Source organism: Lepidochelys olivacea (genome assembly GCF_965140295.1).
Source record: "Lepidochelys olivacea isolate rLepOli2 genome assembly, chromosome: 1".
NCBI classification, from domain to species: domain Eukaryota; kingdom Metazoa; phylum Chordata; order Testudines; family Cheloniidae; genus Lepidochelys; species Lepidochelys olivacea.
This window is the reverse complement of record NC_140411.1, coordinates 329923576-329943383: the sequence shown is the minus strand read 5'-3', so window position 1 is coordinate 329943383 and position 19808 is coordinate 329923576. Positions and strand designations below refer to the sequence as shown.

General features: G+C 42.0%; 1 protein-coding gene across 2 annotated transcripts in view; it reads left to right on the top strand.

The window, feature by feature from the left end:
* The window catches only part of FAM185A (family with sequence similarity 185 member A), a 77789-nt gene that overhangs the window by 25875 nt on the left and 32106 nt on the right, over window positions 1-19808 (top strand). For both annotated transcript variants that reach the window (XM_084638821.1, XM_084638820.1), the window contains exon 5: window positions 9271-9312. In XM_084638821.1, coding sequence (XP_084494947.1) covers window positions 9271-9312 — 42 coding nt within the window. The remainder of the gene's footprint in view (window positions 1-9270; window positions 9313-19808) is intronic.

The window sequence follows — 19808 nt, the reverse complement described above, 5'->3', positions numbered from 1 at the left end:
TATCTGATAGACTAGGACTACACTACGAAATTAGGTCGATTTTTAGAAATCAATTTTATACTGTCGATTGTGTATGTCCCCACTAAGCGCATTAAGTCGGCGGAGTGCGTCCTCACTACCGTGGCTAGCATCGACTCATGGAGTGGTGCACTGTGGAAAGCTATCCCACAGTTCCCACGGTCTCTGCTGCCCATTGGAATTCTGGGTTAAGCTCCCAATGCCTAATGGGGCAAAAACATTGTCGTGGTTTGGGGTACATGTTGTCAGTCTCCGTTCCTTCCCTCCCTCTGTAAAAGCAATTGCAGACAATCATTTTGCGCCATTTTTCCTGGGTTACCCGTGGAGACGCCATAGCATGGCAAGCATGGAGTCCGCTCAGCTCTCTGCTGCTGTTGCGAGCATTGTAAACACCTCGCACATTATACTACAGAACCTGGCTAAGAGATGGCAGCGTGAGGACGATTGTGAAGAGGACATGGACACAGACATTCCTGAAAGCACGGGCTGTGGCAATTGGGACATCATGGCAGCAGTGGGGCTGGATGATACAGTGGAACACCGATTCTGGGCCAGGCAAACAAGCACAGACTGGTGGGACCGCATAGTCTTGCAGGTATGGGATGATTCCCAGTGGCTGCGAAACTTTCGCATACGTAAGGCCACTTTCCTGGAACTCTGTGAGTTGCTTTTCCCCATCCTGAAGCACAGGAATACCAAGATGAGAACTGCCCTGACAGTTGCAAGTGGCAATAGCCCTGTGGAAGCTTGCAACGCCTGACTGCTACTGGTCAGTCGGGAATCAATTTGGAGTGGGCAAATCTACTGTGGGGACTGCTGTGATCCAAGTAGCTAATGCAATCACTGAAGTTCTGCTATCAAGGGTAGTGACTCTGAGAAATGTGCAGGTCATAGTGGATGGCTTTACTGCAATGGGTTTCCCTAACTGTGGTGGGGTGATAGAAGGAACATATCCCTATCTTGGCACTGGACCACCTTGCCAACCAGTACATAAACTGCAAGGGGTACTTCTCAATGGTACTACAAGCAATGGTGGATCACAAGGGATGTTTCACCAACATCAATGTGGGATGGCCCAGAAAGGGGCATGATACTCACATCTTTAGGAACTCCTGGCTGTTTGAGCAGCTGCAAGAAGGGACTTACTTCCCAGACCAGAAAATTACTGTTGGGGATGTTAAAAAGTTAATAGTTATCCTTGGGGACCCAGCCTACCCCTTGTTCCCATGGCTCATGAAGCCATACACAGGTAGCCTGGACAGTAGTAAGGAGCAGTTCAACTATAGGCTGAGCAAGTGCAGAATGGTGGTAGAATGTGCCTTTGGACATTTAAAAGTTCACTGGTGCTGTTTGCTGACTAGGTTTGACCTCAGCGCAACCAATATTCCCAATGTTATTACTGCTTGCTGTGTGCTCCATAATATCTGTGAGAGTAAGGGGGAGATGTTTATGGTGTGGTGGGCGTCTAGGTGAGGAAGATACGGAACTTGGGGAGGAGGACAGGGGGTTGTACAGTGGATGCAGTGGCAGTCTGTGCTCTTGTTGGCTTTCCTGCAGCTGCACCAGATGCCTGAGCATGTCTGTTTGCTCCCCCATTAGCCTCAGCATTGCATCCTGCCTCTTCTCCTCATGCTCACTTAATGCTTTCCTGGACTCTGTCACTGAATGCCTCCATGCATTAAGCTGTGCCCTATCAGTGCGGGAGGACTGCATGAGCTTGGAAAACATGTCATCGCGAGTGTGTTTTTTTTCGCCTTCTAATCTGCGGTAACCTCAGGGATGGAGATGATAAGGGGAGCATAGAAACATTTGCACCTGGGGGGAGATAAAAAGGGAGAGTAAAATTTAAGACAATACATTTCTGAGAACAAAAGGGAGACTCTTTCACAGTGAATCAAGCAATTCACAGCAGACAGCACATGTGCTTTAGGTACAAGGTCGCATTTTGTCTTTTATATTGAACGCCTGCCGGTATGGTGACACATCACAAACGGCTGGGCAACAGAATTTGGTTTCCAGGCAGCCATGGTAAGCCAAAGGGTACGCAGGTTTGGCTTCTAACACCTTCATAACATGTGGGAATGTTTTCAAACTGCAGCGTCCTCCTTTCCCATAGGAAGTAATGCCGGTTGGGTTTGCCATTTAAAAGGAGGGGCTGCGGTTTTCGGGTGGATGTGCAGCACACACCTCCCCCCACTCCTCTGCATGGCTATTTGGGATGATCCCTTCACCCCTCCCTCTGCCACGTGGCTATGGGATGATCCCTTGTAGCCAAGCACAAACAGCGCAGCATGAACGGGGTCCTTTTACTGTTTCCATACAAAAATTCCCCTATTTCAACCAGGTGACCATGAATGATATCACTCTCCTGAGGCTAACACAGAAAGATAAAGACTGAATGTGCTTGAATGCGACCAAAACCCAGGACCATTCGCTGCCATGCTTTGTGCTGCAGTGATTCCAGATTGCGTGCTCTTGGCTTGGCGTGGTAAAGTGTCCTACCATGGAGGACAAAATAAGGCAGCCCTCCCCAGAAACCTGCAGAGTACTTTCAGGCTTTCAGAATACCTCCAGGAGAGCTTCATGGAGATGTCCATGGAGGGTTCCTGCTCCATCCCCAGACACATTAACAGACTTTTCCAGTAGCTGTACTGGCCGCAAATGCACCCCAAGTCTTCAGGGCAAATCAAACATTAAACACTATTGCTTTTAAACCCTATACTGTAGTTACAAATGTGCACTCACCAGAGGTGCCTTCGCCTTCAGGGTCGGGGATCCCACTTTGGGAGGGTATTGGCTCCAGGGTGATGAAAAGGTCCTGGCTAACGGGGAGAATAGATTCACCACTTGCCTGCTGCACATTCTCCTCCTGCTCCTGCTCCTCCTCCTCATCCACAAAATCCTCCTCCGTGTTGTGTTAGACTCCCCCCTTGCAGGTGTCCATGGACAGTGGTGGGGTAGTGGTAGGGTCCCCCACTAGAATGCCATGCAGCTGATCATAGAAGCAGCATGTATGGGGCTCTGACCCTGAGCGACCGTTCGCCTCCTTTGTCTTTTGGCAGGCTTGCCTGGGCTCCTTGACTTTCACGTGGCACTGCTATGTGTCCCTGTTGTAGCCTCTGTCCATCATGCCCTGTGCAATTTTGGCATATATATTAGCATTTCTTCTTTTTGACTGGAGTTCTGCCTGCACAGATTCTTCTCCCTATACAGAAGTCAGATCTAGTGTCTCCCATTCGCTCCATGCTGGAGCTTGTTTGCAATTCTGGGGGGACTGCATGGTCATCTGTGCTGCTGAGCTCGCCATGCTCACTAAACAGGAAATGAAATTCAAAAGCTCCCAGGGCTTTTCCTGTGTATCTGGTTAGTGCATCGGAGTTGAAAGTGCTGTCCAGAGCAGTCACATTAGAGCACTCTGGGATAGCTCCTGGGGGCCAATAATGTCGATTTGCATCCGCACTACCCCAAATTTGACCCAGCAAGGTCGATTTTAGCGCTACTCCCCTCGCCGGGGAGGAATACAGAAGTCGATTTTAAGAGCCCTTTAGGTCGATGGAATGGGGTTGCTTGTGTAGACACATTCATTATAAAATCAACCTAACACAGCTAAATTTGACCTAACCCTGTAGTGTAGACTAGGGCTTACTTACGTGACCACAATGCATTAAAAAGCAACTGGTATTAAATTATGTAAGAGTTACTACACTTGGTAGGAGTTAGCATGCAGAGTAGACTCATAGACTTTAAGGCCAGAAGGGACCATCATGATTATCTAGTTCAGGGATTGGCAACCTATGGCATGTGTGCCAAAGACGGCACGCAAGCCCATTTTTAATGGCATGCTGCTGCCTGCTGGGGCAGCAGCAGCATGCCATTAAAAATCCTGCCCGGTCTGGCCTGCTCTTCTCCGCCCCCCACTCCCTCCCGTGGGGGTAGGGAATAAGGGGCAGAAGCTTGGTCCTGCCGGCTCCCCTGCCTCTTCCCGCAGTATGCTGGGTTCCTGCCCCTCCTCCTCCTCTCCGTCCCTCCCTGCTGGCCAATCAGCTGATGGCCCTTGCGAGGGGGTGGGGGAGGAGCAGCGGGGTCATCGTGCTTGGTGCTCCCGGCGGAGCCAAAGAAGATGCGGGGGGCAGGGCCTTGGAGAAGGGCGGGGTGGAAGCAGGGCATACCCCCTCCAGCCCCCTACCGTGAGCACCCCACGACCCCAGCCCACACCCTCAGCCCTCTGCCCTGACCCCCCCACACACACACCCAGCCCTCTGCTCCGAGCCCTGCACGCCCCCCAGGCCTCTGCCCTGAGCCCTGTACCCCTCTCACACACATCCAGCACTCTGCTTGACTCCTTCACCCCCCCACGACCCCAGCCCTGACTCTTGTACCCCCCTACATACCCAGCCCCCCCACACCCCATGCACCCCCCACATCACCACCCCCACCCTGAGCACTAAATGGGAGCTCCTGCACCTCCACTCCACATTCCCACCTGCACCCCTCCTACCAAATGGGAGCTCCCCAGGTAAGCACTCCACACCCAAACCTCCTGCCCCAACCCTGAGCCCCCTCCCTCATTTTAGCTCCTGGCCAGACCCTACACCCCAACCCCCAGCCTGCTCCTTCACCCCCAGCCCTGTGCTTAGTGCACTCCCACCCCCAGCTCAGTGCAGACAGAGAGGAAGAAAAGGGGCTAGAACCAGGGAGAAGGTAGGTACCCAATGTATGTGGGCAGGGCCAGGACCCCAGACCGGCAGCGGGCTGAGTGGGTCCAGCAGCCGGGATCCCAGCTGGCAGGAGCCGGCAGATGGAACCCCTGAGTGGCAGCGGGCTGAGCCACTCAGCCCACTGCCGGTCTGGGGTCCCGGCTGCTGGCCCCGCACAGCCCACTGCCAGTCTAGGGTTCTGGCTGCTGGCCCCTTGCCAGCCGGAGTCCCGGCCGCAGGCCCCACTCAGCCTGCTGCTGGCCTAGGTGAACGGAACCCCAGACCAGCAGCGGGCTGAGCAGGCTGGCCGCATAAGATCAACATTTTAATTTAATTTTCAATTAAGCTTCTTAAACATTTTGAAAACCTTGTTTATTTTACATACAACAATAGTTTAGTTATATAATATATAGACTTTTATAGGGAGAGAGATCTTCTAAAAAATATTAAAATGTATTACCGGCATGTGAACCTTAAATTAAAGTGAATAAATGAAGACTCGGCACACCACTTCTGAAAGGTTGCCAGCCCCTGATCTAGTTTGACCTCCTGCATATTGCAGGCCACAGAAACTTCCTGTAATAGTCCCTAACCTCTGACTGAATTACATGATTTAAAGACTTCAAGTTACAGAGGAGCCACCATTTACACTAGTCTAAACCTGCAAGTCACCTGTGCCCCATGCTGCAGAGGAAGGCGAAAGCCCCGCACTCCAGGGTCTGTGCAATCTGACCCAGAGGAAAATTCCTTCCCAACCCCAAACATGGCAGTAAGTTAGACCCTGAGCATGTGGGCAAGACCCACTAGCCAGACACCTAGGAAAGAATTCTCTGTAGTAACTCAGAGCCCTCCCCATCTAATGTCCCATCACTGGGTAGTGGAGATATTTGCTGTTAGCAGTCATAAATCATTTAACTGGGAATTGGTCCTGCTTTGAGCAGGGGGTTGGACTAGATGACCTTCTGGGGTCCCTTCCAACCCTGATATTCTATGATTCTATGATTCTATGATCAGCTACATGCCATTGTAGGCAGTGTCATCTTACCATCCCCTCCATAAAATTATCAAGCTCAGTCTTAAAGCCAGTTAAGTTTTTTGCCTCCACTGCTCCCCTTATAAGACTGTTCCAAAACTTCACTTCTCTGATGGTTAGAAACCTTTGTCTAATTTCAGGCCTACGTTTGTTGATATCTATCTAGTTTATATCTATTTGTTCTTGTGTCCACATTGGTACTGAGCTTAAATAATTCCTCTCCCTCTCCGGTATTTATCCCTCTGATATATTTATAGAGAGCAATTATATCTCCCCTCAGCCTTCTTTTGGTTAGGCTAAACAAGCCAAGCTCTTTGAGTCTCCTATCATAAGGTAGGTTTTTCCATTCCTCGGATCATCTTAGTAGCCCTTCTCTACACCTGTTCCAGTTTGAATTTATCTTTCTTAAACATGGGAGACCAGAATTGCACACAGTATTCCAGATGAAGTCTCACCAGTGCCTTGTATAATGGTAACAGATATTTCCTGTCTCGATTGGAAATACCTCGCCTGTGCCAGCCTAGAACTGCATTAGCCTTTTTCACATCTGCATCATGTTGGCGTGATTCTGTGATCAACCAATACACTCAGACCTTTTTCCTCCTCTGTCACATAATCTTTTGAAATGAACTTCTGATTTAAAAGATCTTGGCTATGTGCAGCACGGAGAAAGGTTAAAATGGGAACTCTCTTATGCTATCATTAACTTATCACCTCGATATTATAAAGAAGCTATGACATGTGGAAAGGCTTGTTATTCCTTGAGCTTGGCACTGTAAAAGCACATGAAAACATAGTCCCTGCACAAAAATGAGTCTTTTACATTTTTAATGGCAGATTATGACTTCATTTCAAAATTCTACGTATTTTAGCAGTCTGGTGTTAGCTCCTTCATAGACATAGGTCTGAATAGCATCAACTTCACAATAGAAAACCAAAGCTAAGGAGAAGTGCAAGGATATGAACTCTATCCCTTCCCATGCATGCCTTGTCCCCTTATGGGCCTAAGTCAGGAATTCACAGGGAAAGCAATACAATACAAGAGAAATATGATGACACTGTTCACATCCCAGAAGCCACATCTTGAGTTTGGCCTCAAACTGACCTTGATGCTGAGACTTACAATATCTATAGATAAACAAAACTTAGGAAAGCAGGAAAAGGTTCTAATTAATGTTCAGAAAAAACAGAAAGCGACACAGTAAGCCACCACCATCAGTGATCTATTAAAGCTGCTAGAGTGCAGTATTTATAGTACTTCACCCCAACATAACATCTAGTAGTGCAGAATAAACCAACCAATATTTAAATATAGTCAGCTCTCCTCTGTTCCACCCCTAATATATTTAGGCTGAAGGATTAGTTAGCTGAAAAATTGTAAGTTTAACTAACTATTGGTATTAATGGAATAATTGCATGACTTTAAAGTTAGTTTTATATATACTCTATGGACATTTCACAATACAGCACAGAAAAAATTAGTCTCTGCCTTCCAAACAACTTGTCAAATTGGCTGAGTTAATGATCTCCAAATGTTTAATGTTCTTCAGGGATCTCTTTGATAATTTATAAACTAGGGGCTAATTTCAAAGCTGGTGTAAGTGGCTGAAGTTCTGTTTGAGTCACCTGATTACAACAGGTCTGAATCTGGCCCTATGTCTCTTTTTGTTGTGTTGAAATAAGTATTAATAACAAATTGGAGGAAAAGAGGAGACCTATATATAGGTTGTATATCTGAGGCTGGAAAGGGCAAGGGAGGGGAAACCTCTTTCAAGTCGATAGAACATATAAAAACGGCCTGATTCCATCCTTAGTAATGCCTGTTGTCTTCGAAAATTGCTCAGTTTGACCTCTGATGTGAAAATTTTCAGTCTTGTTCTGAGGAGCTTGAAAATTGTAAATTTCTTTCATCATATTGTTGCCAACTTCCGAATCATGGAAACCATTTTTAAACTGTATTTTCCAGTATACTACTTTCCTGTGCAGTTCTACTTTGCATTTTGAATGTATTTTGTGTGTGAATGTTGCTCCATATATATGATGTATGTGTATAATACCTTCTACCAGCTATTGAGAGACTATTAATTGCATTTTTTTTAATTAGGTAGATCGTAAGCCTTAGGCACTGACCTTGCAAACTCTGCAAGCACTGTAATTGAACAGGAAGAGTACAGTACATGGATTTAGTATGTCTGAAGGTATCTGCGTATAATACGATGTGGTACTGTCTGATCAGAAATTGACAAGTACAACAAGAGATGATTTTACATGCTCCAGATCTCTTGCACTATTCTACACTTATTCTCTTTAATCTCTTGGGGCCAGATTGTGTGAGGTGCTTAGCACTATCAAATCCCAATAAAGTCCATGAAAATTGAGGATGTTTGGTATGTCTAGTGGGACCCGCCAAGCCACTGGTTCTCAACCTTTTTTCATTTGTGGACCCCTAAAAAATTTCTAATGGAAGTGCAGACCTCTTTGGAAATCTTAGACATAGTCTGAGGATCCCCAGGGGTTTGGGGACCACAGGTTAAGAACCACTGCTCTACACTTTGCAGCACCAGCCCTTTCTTTGTCAAATAGATTGCTCTGGTGTCCATAAGAAATTAATATGATACAGTAGTACAGCTGAACAGAATCATGTTTTGCTAAACAAATTAAAAACTGATAAATTATTTACTACTTTCCACGATGTTGATATGTATCAATATTTTTGAGCAAGCATAAAATACATAAGGCAGTTTACAATAAACTGATTCCTTTAGCAGATTTATGACTTTGTCAGATCCTCATTTCATTGAATTCTTTCAAAACAGGGCTGCAGATGCTAATGTGATTACTTGCACAGATTGACATTGGAGTCTGACATGAAGAGAGGTTTGAAAGGAATAGCATGGTAATGTGCAATGACTCCACAGGAATTTTTTAAGAAGCAGCCTTGTAGAATGAAACAGAAAAACCCCTCCTGGAAAAAAATATTATTGTAATCCCCCACGCTCAGCTTGGAAAATATATCCCTGTTGGAAGATGGAAACTTTTTTTGGTTAGCTATCTGCATGCCATTTTTGTTACACATACAATTAAACCAGTTTAGTCAACCAAATGGCTGATGTAGTTAGCTGCACACTAAAAAAACAACTCTGGCACAAAGTAATAATAAAAAAGTATTGTTTGATACCCATGAAATGCTTTTGGCTTTTTTTGTTCGTCTATATGTTCATAAAGTTTTACACATAAAGTTTAGATTGTTTCCCATATCTACATATTTTTAAACTTTATTTCCACATTTGTTAAGAATTTTCATAGAATGAAACTCTGTGAATATAAAGTAATATATTTTGTATTGATTTATTTTGTTAATTTTTATGTGCAACCCAAATAAAAATATGTAGACTATCAGTTGTATTATGGTCATTGAAGCAGGACTCTCAGATATGCAGATAATCTGTGCAGTCTCTGAATGGACTGTATAAAATAAGTTTCTCTTATCATTAAAACATCGACTCTGTTTTTCTCTTATAGGTGACACAACCCTTCAGACTGAAACAGGGAACATCACAGTAGGTAGGTTCTATTTTCTCTTTAAATAGGATAGCATTCTTGTATTTTTTTCCAGATAGTATTTAGGTGAAATACATAGATTATTTGTAACTTCAGTAACATATTTTGTTTGTTTTACTGATGTGATTAAAATGTTTTCTAGGATTTGTAATAAAGAATTGGTTTAGTACAGGATCATTTCATTTTGGTTTTGCAAACTGCAAGGGAATATTATAATGCTGGGAAAGATAAAGCTATACATTTAGAAAGACATCCATTCTTGTTTTAAAAATTCCCAAGTAAGGAACATTTACCACAGCACTTGGTAATCTGTTCCAATGCTGAATTACGCTTGCTATAAAAAATTTACCTCTCTTTTCCAGTCTGAATTTTACTGACCTCAGCTTTCAGCCTTTGGATATTGTTATGCCTTTATCTGCTAGATAAAAGAGCTCTGAAGTATCTGATATCTTCTTTCTCTGTAGATAATTATAGAACATGATCAAGTGTCTTCTTAACCTTTTATTTTGTCTTATGTTTGATGATTAAAACTGAATGGCTGGGATTTTGTCACTTACAAGTAATATTAAATCATTGTTTTATTATTTTGTCATCCACAAAGATGCTAGGAGCTTCTCTAGAAAATAGAAGACAAAATGTTTACAGTCTAAGTGCCACTTTAATCAGCGTGCTCTTAAGTTAAAGAAAAAAGACCGGGGTTAGTCTTGTCTCTGTTTCAACAAAGTGATTTTTCGTTGTGAATGGTAAAACACTGCTGAATTATCTCAATGTTCTCTTGTGATTTTTGTACTGAGTTCAGGGGTTGTTGCGACTCCCTCTTTTTTACTTCAAATCAAAATGTACTGGGCCTGATTCATCACTGAGTTACTCTAGTTTTTATGCCAATGTAATTCTAATAATTTCAGTGAAGTAAAACGGGAGTAACGCAGTGGTGAATCAGGTGGACTGTCTCTTTTGGATGTACAATGTGAGCACTCAAGGAATTACATTTTTTCTAAAGAATACAATTATGGAGCTAATTCTGAAAGGTTCTGAGTGTTTTCTGGGAGCACCAGCTGACCTCAGTGATCCCACCACAGCAAGCTCCTTGCAGGATTGAGGCCTGTTAGAAATATCAAAACCTGAAAACAATAGTAACTAAAAAATCAACATAAACATTTCTTAAAAATAAATGCAACAAATCTCCTCAAAAAAGTCAGTCATGAAAACCACAAACCTAAACTCAACTTTCCAGACTCTGCTTTTCCTTCTGTCAAATGAACTGATTGATGATGACGGTGTTGGAAGACTATAGTTTCTTAACCCAGGAGGTATCCCTGTCTACTAACACATGATGAATAGTTTCCATAATTAACTGGGCTCAGTTCTAAATGTTAAGAAGTGTCTGACAGTTGAGAGCCATTTTATCTTTCAGATTTATGTGCCTTAGTGATTAGTTACGTTTGACTTTTTCCTCAGGAGATCACAAAGCCATTTGTATTCATTTTCAGGTTTTTTTATGGACTTTTTCAAAGGAAAAAATAACTTTTTAAAGAATCATATACACTTAGGGAACACTGGGTCAGATATGATAATATCTTGCACTTTCATAGTTTCACCTCAAACTCTTAAAGTGCTTTACACAAGTGGATAAGTATTTTCTCCGTTTTGTAGATGGGGAAACTGAGGCACAAAGTTGTTAAGTGGATTGCTAGAGCTCATATAGCAACTCTGGTCTTCTAGTGCTTAGTGCCTTCTTATAACCACTGTGCTATGTTACCTGCCTGGAGGTACATATATTTTCAAATTTTAGCAACTGAATATTATTCCTGTTTGTATAAAGTTAGTAATAGTAAATAATATGATTTTGCACAAACAGGAATGCCATTCATTAGGTAAAACTAGTTAATTGAATAATATACCCATTATATCTCTCAATGACTCTCTAGTGTCGTGCTACTTCGTATATCCTTATTTTTTATATCTATCTATCTATCTATCTATCTATCTATCTATCTATCGATATATCATAGGAGACCGGCTAACACAGAGGTGAGATGTTGAATTTATTTTCAAGGTATTAATCTGTGAGACAACAGGAAATCATGCTAATCAACGATTCCTTATTCTTGCAAAATTCTGCTTTAATAGTCAGTAGGAACCAAGCAACACTTGTATTGCTTTATTTTCGCTCCCTTTGAATTCTTCTTATACTTCTATCTTCTTGCCTTCAGCCATTCTTTCCATTGTGTCTGGAATAATACCTGGCCATCCCCTTCTGAGTTATGTTTGAAATATATTGTATACTTGGTGATCCAATCCTAAATTCAACAGGAATTGAGGTGGTTCAACTATGTTCCCTGTAAGCTGCCCAGCCTGCTCTCAAGGGCCAAGCAGGCAGGTGGGGAGAGATGCCCCTTCTCCAGCCTGGTCCAGGCCCGCTGGAGCTGCTGGGGAGAGGAGTCCCTCCCTCAGCCTGCACCCCAACCCTCTGCCCCAGCCCTGAACCCCTTCCCACACTCCGAACCCCTCATCTCCCCCCATGAATTTTGTTACGTGCAGTAATATGAAGTAATATGATGTGTCACACATCACCTCCATATTAGTGTACATATCAAAATTCATTCCGCACATGGACGTAAAAAAATTAGAGGGATTGCTGGTGTTCAACTTCTTGCAGGACTGGGGGTTTAAAATAAGCATACTGAAGCAGGAAGCATGCTTTTCTCTACAGCAAGTGTTTATACATGCCAAGTACACTGTTAGTGATTAACAAATGTGAAATAATTTTGATGTGTTTTGAAAGTACTTTACTGGAAACTTTCAACGTGGACCAAATAATATGCAGATTTTAAATGACCTGTTAATGTAGATCAACCCAGCCTTGTTTTATTTCTGATTTGATTAAATCACTGCTGAAATGGTCCCTAAGCTACTACCAGAATTCTTAACAGTTTCACAAAGGACAACGGAGATGGCTTTGTGTTCAGTACCAATCCTATCTTTCCAATTTATAGTTGTCATAGTCCTGCTAGTAATCACTCATTCCTTGCTGTTATTCCTTGTTCCCATGAGGTGTTCTCTGCTGCCAGGACAAATTTCTTTCTACCATCCTACAGATGTTTTAAAAATAACATTCAAGTCCTGCTTCCCTGCATGGTAATGTTTACATTTCAGCTTCAAAATGTTCTGAAATAGCAACTCTTTACTTTGAGTTTGGTCTGTTGGAAATGTGAGAAAAATGGGGAGTTCTGTGCCAGCCATGCTATTTCAAATAAGAGGGAATGACCCCAGATTTTTTGTGGGATTGAAGGCAGAGTTTATTTTCAGCTGCTAGCTTTATGGATTGTATTTATAGGAAGTGGGTCCTGCTTGTGAAAGCAAGACTTGGCACACAGAGCACAAGGAAACTCGGGAAAGAACAGATTTGTCAGGCTCATTTTCTTACATGTTTCATTGCCAATTTTTTCACCATCCTCCAAATATTGAAAGACACAAAGTGATTCTGTCCCACTTCCTCACATCATGACCCTCTGTCTGTACAGGACCTGGAGTCACTTATTGCCTTGGATTTGTTGTACCTGAAATATTAATTTCCAGTTAAGTGTTAAACATCTGTCAAAACTCAGATATCTGTTACTCGAAATTGGGGTACAGTCCTAAAGTGAACTGAGCAATCTGCAGGTGTCCAAAGTGATGTGAGAAGGTTGCTATATGTGACCGTTGCTTGGAAGTTACCCAGGACTGAAAGACAATACCAAGAATTCGGGTGCAATTTCTCTCTCCTATGAAGTTTTATTGTTTGTGGAAAACAAAAAAAAGATGCTCAAAATATTTTTAGCATAATTGTGTGAGGAAACACCCCAGATGTAACCTGCATAGCTCCAACAACATACTCAGACTGTGGGCTGTTTTTTATCTCAAACCCTAACACCAGGTATGACATGCTGCAAGCTTTCAGATGCCTATTTGAAAACCGGGCTGTGTCAGGATGCCCATTTCACTTCTGGGGGTTCAGATCAACATTTGGGTGCTTATGCACTGATATGAGTACCCAGGTGTAGAACTTGATGCCTATCTTAAGCTTTCAAGTGTTTAAAATTAGACCCAAGGTTTTTAATTTGGTATTTTCCCTCTAATAAGGATGGAAGTGCCTCCTCAGCAACTGTTCCTAAGTATTTTATATCATTCATGTCCACTCCTTCACTTCATCCAAATACTACTACCAAAATAGTCTTTATCACCTTCTTCCTCTTCCCTCCTTTGTCAGATACCCTCCCTTGTTGTGTCATGTTGAATTTAGACTGTGTGGTCTGGGCAGAGACCATGCATTGAAGAGCACAGCAATACCAAAAACAAGTGTATCTGAAAGCAAAAACACAGCTTCTGCCGTAGAAAAATAATAATAAACGCATGTAAGAACATAAGAATGGCAATATTGAGTCAGACCAATGGTCCTTCTAGCTCACTATCCTGTCTCTGACAGTGGCCGGTGCCAGATGCTTCAGGGGAATGAACAGAACAGGGCACTTTTGAATGATCCATCTCCTGTTGTCCAGTCCCAGTTTCTGGCAGTCAGAGGCAGTCTAGCAGTCTGACTGGAGCATGGGGTTGTGTCCCTTTCCATCTTGGCTAATAGCTATTGTTAGATGAGTTCATAGAGGATAGGTCTATTCTTTTTTGAACCCAGTTATACTTTTGGCCTTCAGAACATCCCTTGGCAACAAGTTCCACAGGTTGACTTTGCATTGTGTGAAGAAATACTTCCTCTTGTTTGTTTTTAATCTGCTGCCTATTAATTTCATTGTGTGACCTCTTGTTCTTGTGTTACATGAAGGGGTAAATAACACTTCCGTATGCACTTTGTTTATACCATTCATGATTTTATAAACCTTTATCATATCCCCCCTCAGTCATCTCTTTTCTAAACTGAACAGTTCCAGTTTTTTTAATCTCTCCTCTTATGAAAGCTGTTCTATACACCTAATCATTTTTGTTTCCTTTCTCTGTACTTTTTCCAATTCTAATATATCTTTTTTTGAGATGGGATGACCAGAACTCCACGCAGTATCCAAGATGTGGGCGTACCATGGATTTATATAGTGGCATTATGATATTTTCTGTCTTATTAGCTATCCCTTTCCAAATGGTTCCTAACATTCTGTCAGCGTTTTTGATTGCCATTGCACATTGAGTGGATGTTTTCAGAGAACTATCCATGATGATTCCAAGGTCTCTTTCTTGAGTGGTGTGATGGGGGTATACAAATAAGGAGTAGGGAATTACTCTGGGCTCAGCCAGCACCACCCCACCACACTTGTAAGAAATGCACCAACTGGAGAAGGAATTAAAAGGCAGGGAAACAGCTCACTTGCTGGGAGATCAGGGAAGAGAGCAGACCTGTATCCTGCAGCTCCAGCATAGAAGAGCTGAGGAAAGGCAGAATCTCTCCCTAAAACAACTGCCCAAAGGTCCCTCCCTGAGGGAAGGGAGGACCTGCTGCAGAGACCACCTTAGATGGAAGAATTCCCCTCTCCCCCTTATATGAATTCCCTATTTTGTTAATCCCCTTTGTTTTGTTTTGGACTACCCCAGCAGGGGAAAGCATTAGGACTGACATGGCCCAGGAGGAGACAGTTGCCACCCTGAGAGAGCGGGAGCTATTATGCTGTGTGCAGCTGGCAGACGGTGCCTCATGTTGGGCGGACACCCTTCACACTGTCTTAACCCAGACAGCAACCTTGGGACAATTGTGGGGTGTGTGTTAGGAAGTGGCCCATGGAGGGCACCTTAGGTGCCCCAGCTGTCAGATCACTGATAGCCCTCAACGGGCCCTGGGACAGAGCTCAGTGGACTGGGAGGCCCGGACTCCTCTACCAACACCCACTGGCAAGTCACGGGGCAAAGCCCCTGACTAGTAGGTGCTGCTTCCCTACCAACCACCCCCGGAGCAAGGGACATCACAAAGGGTAACAGCTAATTTAGAACTAATTTAGAATCATTTTATATATATAGTTGGGATTATTTTTTCCTTTGTGGATTAATTAACATTTATCAACACTGAATTTCATATGCCATATGGCTGCCCTGTCAGCCAGTGTTGTGAGATCCCTTGGTAACTCTTCACAGTCAGCTTTGGACTTAATGATATTGAGTAAATTTGTATCATCTGCAAACTTTGCCACCTCACTGTTCACACCTTTTTTTCTGATCATTTATGAATATGTTGAACAGCACAGGTCCCAGTACAGATCCTTGGGAAACTCTATGTATTTCTATTGTGAAAATTGACTGTTTATTCCTACCCTTTGTTTCTTGTCTTTCAACCAGTTACTGATCCATGAGAGGATCTTTCCTCTTATCTCATGACTCTATAGTTTGCTTAAGAGTCTTTGATGTGGAACGTCGTTAAAGGCTTTTTGAAAGTCCAGGTATGCTATATCTACTGGATCACCCTTGTTCACATGCTTGTTGACACCCTCAAAGAACTCTAACAGATTGGTGAGGCATGAGTGCCATTTACAAAAGCAGTGTTGAATCTTCCCCAATATACTGTGTTTACCTATGTATCTGATAATTTTGTTCTTTACTATAGTTTTAAACAATTTGTCTGGTACTGACATTAGGCTTAATGGCCTGTAATTGCCAGGATCACCTCTGGAGCCTTTTACATTACATTAGCTATCCTCCAATCATTTGATACAGAGGCTGATTTAAGCTATAGATTACATAGCGCAGTTAGAAGTTCTGCAATTTCGTATTTGATTTCTGTCAGAACTCTTGGGTGAGTACCATCTGATCCTGGGGATTTATTTCTATTTAATTTATCAATTTGTTCCAAAACCTCCTCTAATGACACCTCAATCTGAGACAGTTCCTCAGATTTGTCACCTAAAAAGAATGGCACAGTTGTGGGTTTCTACCCATAACTGTCTGCAGTGAAGAGGGATGCAAATTATTAATGTAGCTTCTTCACAACAGCCTTGTCTTCCTTGAGTACTCCTGTCATAAATATAAAGGGAAGGGTAAACACTTTTAAAATCCCTCCTGGCCAGAGGAAAAATCCTTTCACCTGTAAAGGGTTAAGAAACTAGGATAACCTCGCTGGCACCTGACCAAAATGACCAATGAGGAGACAAGATACTTTCAAAAGCTGGGAGGAGGGAGAAAAACAAAGGGTCTGTGTCTGTCTGTGTGATGCTTTTGCAGGGGACAGAACAGGAATGGAGTCTTAGAACTTAATAAGTAATCTAGCTAGATATGCGTTAGATTCTGATTTCTTTAAATGGCTGAGAAATTAAGTTGTGCTGAGTAGAATGAATATTCCTATCTGTGAGTCTTTTTGTAACTTAAAGTTTTGCCTAGAGGGATTCTCTGTTTTGAATCTAATTACCCTGTAAGGTATTTACCATCCTGATTTTACAGAGGTGATTCTTTTTACTGTTTCTTCTATTAAAATGTTTCTTTTCAAGAACTGAATGCTTTTTTCATTGTTCTAAGATCCAAGGGTTTGGGTCTGTGGTCACTTATGCAAATTGGTGAGGATTTTTACCAAACCTTCCCCAGGAAGTGGGGTGCAAAGGTTGGGAGGATTTTTGGGGGAAAGACGTTTCCAAACAACATTTTCCCAATAAACCCAGATAAACGTTTGGTGGTGGCAGTGAAAGTCCAAGGGCAAAGGGTAAAATAGTTTGTACCTTGGGGAAGTTTTAACCTAAACTGGTAAAAGTAAGCTTAGGAGGTTTTCATGCAGGTCCCCACATCTGTACCCCAGAGTTCAGAGTGGGGAAGGAACCTTGACAGCTACGTAATCACTTCAATTGTCCAGTGGCCCTGCTAACTTTTTGGCAGGCTTCCAGCTTCTGATGTACCAAAAAATTTTTTGCTGTTAATTTTTGTGTCCTTGGCTAGTTGCAAATTCTGTCTTGGCCTGCCTTATTATACTTTACTTGCCAGAGTTTATACTCCTTTCTTTTTTCCTCAGTAGGATTTGATTTCCAATTTTTAAAGGATGCTTTTTGCCTTCAATTGCCTCTTTTATTCTGCTGTTTAGTCATGGTGGTATTTTTTTGGTCCTCTTACTGTCTTTTTTTAAATGGGATATATATTTAGTCTGAACCTCTATTATGGTATTTTTAAATAGTCTCCATGCAGTTTGCAGGCATTTCTTCCTTGTGACTGTTTTTTTTTAATTTCTGTTTAACTAGCTTCCTCATTTTTGTGTAGTTCCCCTTTTTGAAGTTAGATGCTACTGTGGTGGGTTTATTTGGCACTTTTCCTCCTACAAGGATGTTAAATTTAATTACATTATGTGCTATTACTGAGTGGTTCAGCTATATTCACCTTTTGGACCAGATCCTGTGCTCCACGTAGGACTAAATCAAGAATTGTCTCCCCACTTTGTGGGTTCTAGGACATGCTGCTCCAAGAAGCAGTCTTTAATGCTATCTAGAAATTTTCTCTCTGCATTCCTTCCTGAGGTGACATATACCCTGTAAATGTGAGAATAGTTGAAATCCTCCATTGTTATTGCATTTTTCTGCCTTTGTGACCTCTCTAATCTCCCTAAGCATTTCACAGTCACCATCCTGATGAGGGGGTTGGTAATATATTCCTACTGCTATACTCCTATTGTTCAAGCATGGATTATCTATCCATAGATATTCTGTGGTACAGTATAAGTCATTTAAGATATTTACTCTGTTTGACTCTGTGCTTGCTTTCACGTATAGTGCCACTTCCTCACCAGCGTGACCTGCTTTATCATTCCTATGTATTTTGTACCCTGATATTACTGTGTCCTATTGACTATCCTCTTTCCGCTAAGTTTCCATGATGCCTGTTATAGCCATATCCTCATTTAATACCAGGCACTCTAGTTCACCCTTCACTTGTACATTTTGTCAATATTCAGTTGCTTGCCTTCACATGTTTATATTTAAATGGGACTCTTTTACTTTTCACCATTGCTTACTAGTGCATTCTTGTACTTTACCAACTTCTTTCTTGTCCTCTTTACTAGGATATAGAGTTCTTCCTTTAATAAATTCGTCGTTAAGGGATGTCTCTGCCCAAATCATGTGGTTCTTCATACCTGTCAGCTTTCCTTCAGCCCTGAGTCACAACATGAGTTTTCTTGCCACTCAAAAGGATAAATAGTTTTTTTCTTCTGTACATAATCTCATTCTTTTTATAGTACACATCTGTCCATTGTAAGGTTTTGATCTTATACAGTATGTGCTTTATAGTGCTTAGCATGACGGAGCCACTGTCCTGACTGAGACCTCTGCACATTACTGTTACTTAATAGCTGTATTACAGTAATCATTTAAAAAACTTTCACCTCTAGAAGTTTTTAATAGTTCTGTTCCTGTCCTAGAGATTTATAGACCTTTTAAAAACTGCCAACAGGCATTTTATAATGAGAAAGCAACAAATTCATGTAGATAAACATTTAATCCACAGACAGACCCTTCAGTTCTTCAGATCCAAAAAGTGAGAAAGTACTCCCACATAATATACATTTCAGACAGTGGATATGTAATCAGACACTCAGATATAATCCTATCCAAATTAACTCCACCAGGCAATATTTCCATTCAAGGATGGTATACGAAAATGTTTTATCATACATGCTGCCTGAATCAAAAAATGTATTTTGGTTTCCATGTCTAGCGTAGTGGCTTGGATGAACCGATACCTGATAATAAAAGAGCATTTGGATTAATTTATGGTTCCTTAAATACCAACATTTAAACTACTGTTTAGCTCTACAAGACTGATATATTGTATTCAGAAAGCATGTTCATTATGTTTCAAACATAGAAACAAATTCTGCATTCCATTATATCAGTAAAAAGAAAAGGAGTGCTTGTGGCACCTTAGAGACTAACCAATTTATTTGAGCATGAGCTTTCGTGAGCTACAGCTCACTTCATCGGATGCATACCGTGGAAACTGCAGCAGACTTTTTCCAGCAGACTTTATATACACACAGAGATGATATGATCTCTGTGTGTATATAAAGTCTGCTGCAGTTTCCACGGTATGCATCCGATGAAGTGAGCTGTAGCTCACGAAAGCTCATGCTCAAATAAATTGGTTAGTCTCTAAGGTGCCACAAGTACTCCTTTTCTTTTTGCGAATACAGACTAACACGGCTGTTACTCTGAAACCTGTCATTATATCAGTGTAAATCCAGAGTAACTACTGTTGTGAATTAAACTACTTTCAGAGAAGAATTTGATTCATAGAGTTGATCCAGATTAATTAATTCATCCTTCCTAGAAGGAAGAAGCTATGAAGTAAGAGAGAGCTGCATTTGTTCATTGTAAATACATGATAAAATGCAGGCTCACCTATAACTCTGTAAAGGATTAATTTCCTTTTAAAAATACACTATCAAGTTGTAAATAAAGATTACAGTTGTAAAGATGAAATTAAATTCTGAAAAGTTCAAAAGTTTAAAAAGAATTACCAGAAGACGGTTGTGATGCAGCAGACTCCTTTATGCGTCATAA